The sequence below is a fragment of the Camelus dromedarius genome, chromosome 4, assembly GCF_036321535.1.
Source record: "Camelus dromedarius isolate mCamDro1 chromosome 4, mCamDro1.pat, whole genome shotgun sequence".
Lineage (NCBI taxonomy): Eukaryota > Metazoa > Chordata > Mammalia > Artiodactyla > Camelidae > Camelus > Camelus dromedarius.
This window is the reverse complement of record NC_087439.1, coordinates 97,967,210-97,971,022: the sequence shown is the minus strand read 5'-3', so window position 1 is coordinate 97,971,022 and position 3,813 is coordinate 97,967,210. Positions and strand designations below refer to the sequence as shown.

The following is a 3,813-nucleotide window of genomic DNA, read 5'->3' as shown; positions in this document are numbered from 1 at the left end:
TTGTAGTCCACCCACGAGGCCGCGCCTGTCCGCAGACCCACCCACCGCCGGCCTCACCTCCAGCGAGCAGGTAATTAGTGCACAGGAGGCTCTGGAGGCGACAAGTGGGAAGAGGGCAGGGGCAGTTGGGGCCCCACGTGCAGAGCGGAGCCTGCAGGCCAGCGGAGAGGCGTCTGGGAGTCGCTCTGGGCTCTTGGGCTGGTAGCGGGACACGGCCGGGTGTGTGTCTGCGTGGGGCTGCAAAGTGCGGGTCAGTTGAGAGCGTCCCCGGCCCTTCCGCGCCTCGGCGGCTGCGTCTGCACAATGGGCCGACTTTGTCCCGGCGTCGCCGCGCGGACTTAGCCCGTGGAAAGGGGCCGCCTCCAGTTAACGCTCAACGCAGGCGCCCGCGCTCGTTCCCGGGCTGGGTCCCTGTCCGCCCGTGGGTCCGCCTGCAGGTGCTGGGAGAGCCGGTAGGGGCCCGGGACGCCGACCCAGCCACTGCGGGCGCCGCAGCCCTGGCGGTCCCGGACCCTGCGGGCATGATGGGCCGTGAGGGAGCTGCCCTACGCTCCCTGCCTTCAGGTCGAGGCCTCCAAGGGGCGAGCTCCTCGCTTCTCACCCTTCTGAACCCTGAGACCAGAGGAAACGGCGTTCGCCGGAGCGGGCTGGCCGAGGCGCCATTTCTTTTGGCTCCTCCGAGGCGCCGTACAGGGACTTTGGTGCGTCCCTAGTAACCGTTAGCGTGTGCGTCTCCCCTCAGGCTCGCTGGGTCCCGCCCATATGCGCCAGCGGTTGGCCCATGGGGCCTGTCAATTGGCGCAAGTCGCTCTACCATTGGCTGCCTGGGCTAGAGGCGCGGATCGGCGCCCTCCCGGCGGGAGAAGCGAGCTTGGCAGGGTGACGCTCTTCGGCCTCAGGTGAGCAGCAACGCCCGGCCCGCGTCCCGTGCTCCGCGCCTCCCGCGTTCCCTCCGTGCGGCTCCGGCTGGGTGGTGGCCCACTTGTCGCCTGGCGGCCGTTTCCTCGCCGCGCCCGGCCCCCAGAGCGCCTCAGGGGCTCTGCCTCGGCTCCGCCCGGCGCCCCGCCGACTCCCCGGGGGAACCGTGTGCGTCCCTCCGCCTCCCGGAAGGTGGGCCCCCAAGAGTGCAGGCGCCTTGCACTCAGCTGCTCTGGGGGCCGGCGCTGAGGCGGTGCCTGGCACGTCGGAGCTGTACGGGGGCCTCGTGGGGGACACAGGGCTGCAGCGCCTCTTGGGGCGGGCGTCCCGCACTGCGGGCGCGGGCCGTATCAAAGCTCGTCTTCCCTCCGCCGTGCGTCTTCTCCCAGGGGAGCAGCTTGGGGGTGGGCCTTGCTGCCTTTTCTCCCCGTCTTTCTGCCATTGCTTTAGATCCAGGATGACTGTAAGTCCCGCTCCTACCCCGCTGGTCTTTGTATGTAATTTGTAAGGTGCATATCTGGGCAGGTTACTTCCAAGCACAGAGCCCGGTAAAGTCAACTTTGGGGTAAAATCCATGCCGCTTGGGCAGGCGTAGGAGGCCTCGGGGCCCATCTCCACCTGCTCCCCTGTGCCCTGAGCTCCTCCCAAGGGGCCTGTGGGAGCCTTTGACTTCCTGTGGTTCTGCCTGGACTCATCTCGGCTGGTGCCTCCTCCGGGAAGCGGGGCCCTCTGCTCACACCCTCCAGCACAGCAGCCATCATTCTGGTTGTTGTGTGGGATGCGTCGATGCAGGAAACACAGAGACGGTCGGTCTCTGAATGAATCTGACGGTGAGTGAAGTCCAGAGGAAGGCAGGTTTTAGGGTAGTTCATCCAGTGGCTCCAAACGACATCCGTGCCATTTTCAGCTCTGCTCGCCTTCTGTGAGCTTCATCCCGAGGCTGGTTCTGCTCTGGATTCTACAGCAGTGGTGGGAGCAGTTGGAGCTGTTTGCTTCCTACCTGGGTTCTAGTGGGAGAAAGTGGGTTGCTTCCAGAAGTTCACCCATAAGAGCAAAGAGTACTTTTCCAGAAGCTCCCTGAGGACTGCTTCTTGCTTCTGTTTGGTCTGAAGGGGATGGGGAGTGTCACTCACACGTTCTGGAATCAAAACTAGCAAGGGAGCAGGATTACACTGAGAACCATCAGGTGCTCTATGGGTCCGGCTTCCTGTGTCTTCTGCTCAAGGCAGATATAAACAAACACAAACAAGATCTATTCTAAAAACCTAGGCCTGGACTTGCAGGCATTTCTGGTTAGAGTTTGAGTCAAAATTAAGCTTGTGAAGAAGGAAGTGATCCAAGGTTGTGTGAAGCCAGGCTCTGCTCTCAGAGGCCAGCTGTTGCTGTGCAGAGGGGCCATGGGCCGCTTTTTGGCCTGGTGTGCTGTGCTGCACTGGCTGGACAAACTGCAAACAGGACAGAAGGCACGAAGGGAAGAAGGGTTGTCTTTTCTGCATCCACTTCTTGGCTTATCAACTTTGGACACTATTTCCTCCCAGGAAAGACAAAACATTTCTTGCTCTCACCCTCCCTTCACATTTCTTTCTCTCTTCTCCCCCGTTTCTTGTTACTTTTACAAAATAAACTTTTGTAACACAATGTATTCTGAAGAATTTTATTACTTTTCTTTAACAAAGTAAAGTTTTTTTTAAAAACACTTTTTATTGAGTTATAATCATTTTACAAAGTTGTGTTAAATTCCAGTGAAGAGCACAATTTTTCAGTTATACATGAACATATATATATTGTTACATGTTTTTCCTCTGTGAGTTACCGTAAGATCTTGTGTATATTTAACAAAGTAAAGTTTTACAACATTTACGATGCACTCTGAAGCTGTAATCAAGTCTTCCGCGTTTTGTCTATAGGTTGGTTGTAGAAGTAGAAGACTAAAATACGATCACATCGTTGTTAATTATTGTAGAAATAATTAGTGCATCTAGATGCTTAAAAAAGGAAATATAAACCGTGATACTTAAAAGTTGATCCTTGAAGGAAAGTGACACATTCTAGTAGTTTACTACCTAACTTCTTTCTTGCGTCCTACTCATCATTTGGTTCATAGGCAGCTGCTGCTTTTAGAATCCCATGCTGGGTATATACGTGTGTGTAAAACATCTCTTAATTTTTCAGTATGTACTAGCTGATTCATACAAAAAGACAAATGCAATATCATGCCTGATTGGTAACAGTAAAGTGAACACATTTAAACACATTTAAACCCTCCGCCCAGATGGGGAACCAGGAGACCTCAGTCCAGCACTGCAGGGCCCTCAGAGGACACCTCCTGCCTGGAGTTTGGGTCTGTCACATCTGTGTGGAACCCTAAACAATGTATTTAGATTGAGGGGGGGGATTGTTATAGAATGGAAATCCTACTGTTGATGGTCCTTTGATTTTTTTTCATTTGTTATATTGCTAAGATTTATCCTTATGTGTATAGAATTTTGTGTGTATAGAATTTGTTTTCACCACTATAACTCATAGCATGAATATACCTGATTTTTAAAACTGTTTTCTTGTTGATGAATGTGGGGGTTTTTACTTTTCTTTTTTGGCTTTTGCCATTGTGAACCGTACTGCCCTGAACATTCTTGAGTGTGACTGGCTACCTATGTGCGAGAATTTCTATAAGTGGAAAATACTGTCACAGCAGGTGAGTGTTCGACTTAAATTGCTTTCTGATGAGATTATGTTAATTTGTTAGCATTCCCATTGATCCACATCTTTATCAGCCTTTGGTGTTAGAATTAATAGAATTCTTAATTTTTGCAGATTAGTACATATAAAATTGTCATGATTACACTGATAAAGTTAAGCTTCTTATAAGTTTATTGACGATGAGGGTTTCCTCTT

At 52.7% G+C, this 3,813-nt stretch overlaps 1 protein-coding gene across 10 annotated transcripts in view; it reads left to right on the top strand.

Moving 5' to 3' along the window:
• Window positions 1-16: 16 nt before the first annotated feature.
• Window positions 17-3,813, top strand: part of PASK (PAS domain containing serine/threonine kinase) — a 34,282-nt gene continuing 30,485 nt past the window's right edge. For 3 of the 10 annotated variants that reach the window (XM_064485375.1, XM_064485374.1, XM_064485368.1), the window contains exon 1: window positions 1,399-1,748. In XM_064485375.1, the coding sequence (XP_064341445.1) occupies window positions 1,697-1,748 (52 nt within the window). In that variant the 5' untranslated portion in view covers window positions 1,399-1,696. The other 7 variants (XM_064485377.1, XM_064485376.1, XM_064485370.1 and 4 more) reach the window with 6 other exon arrangements.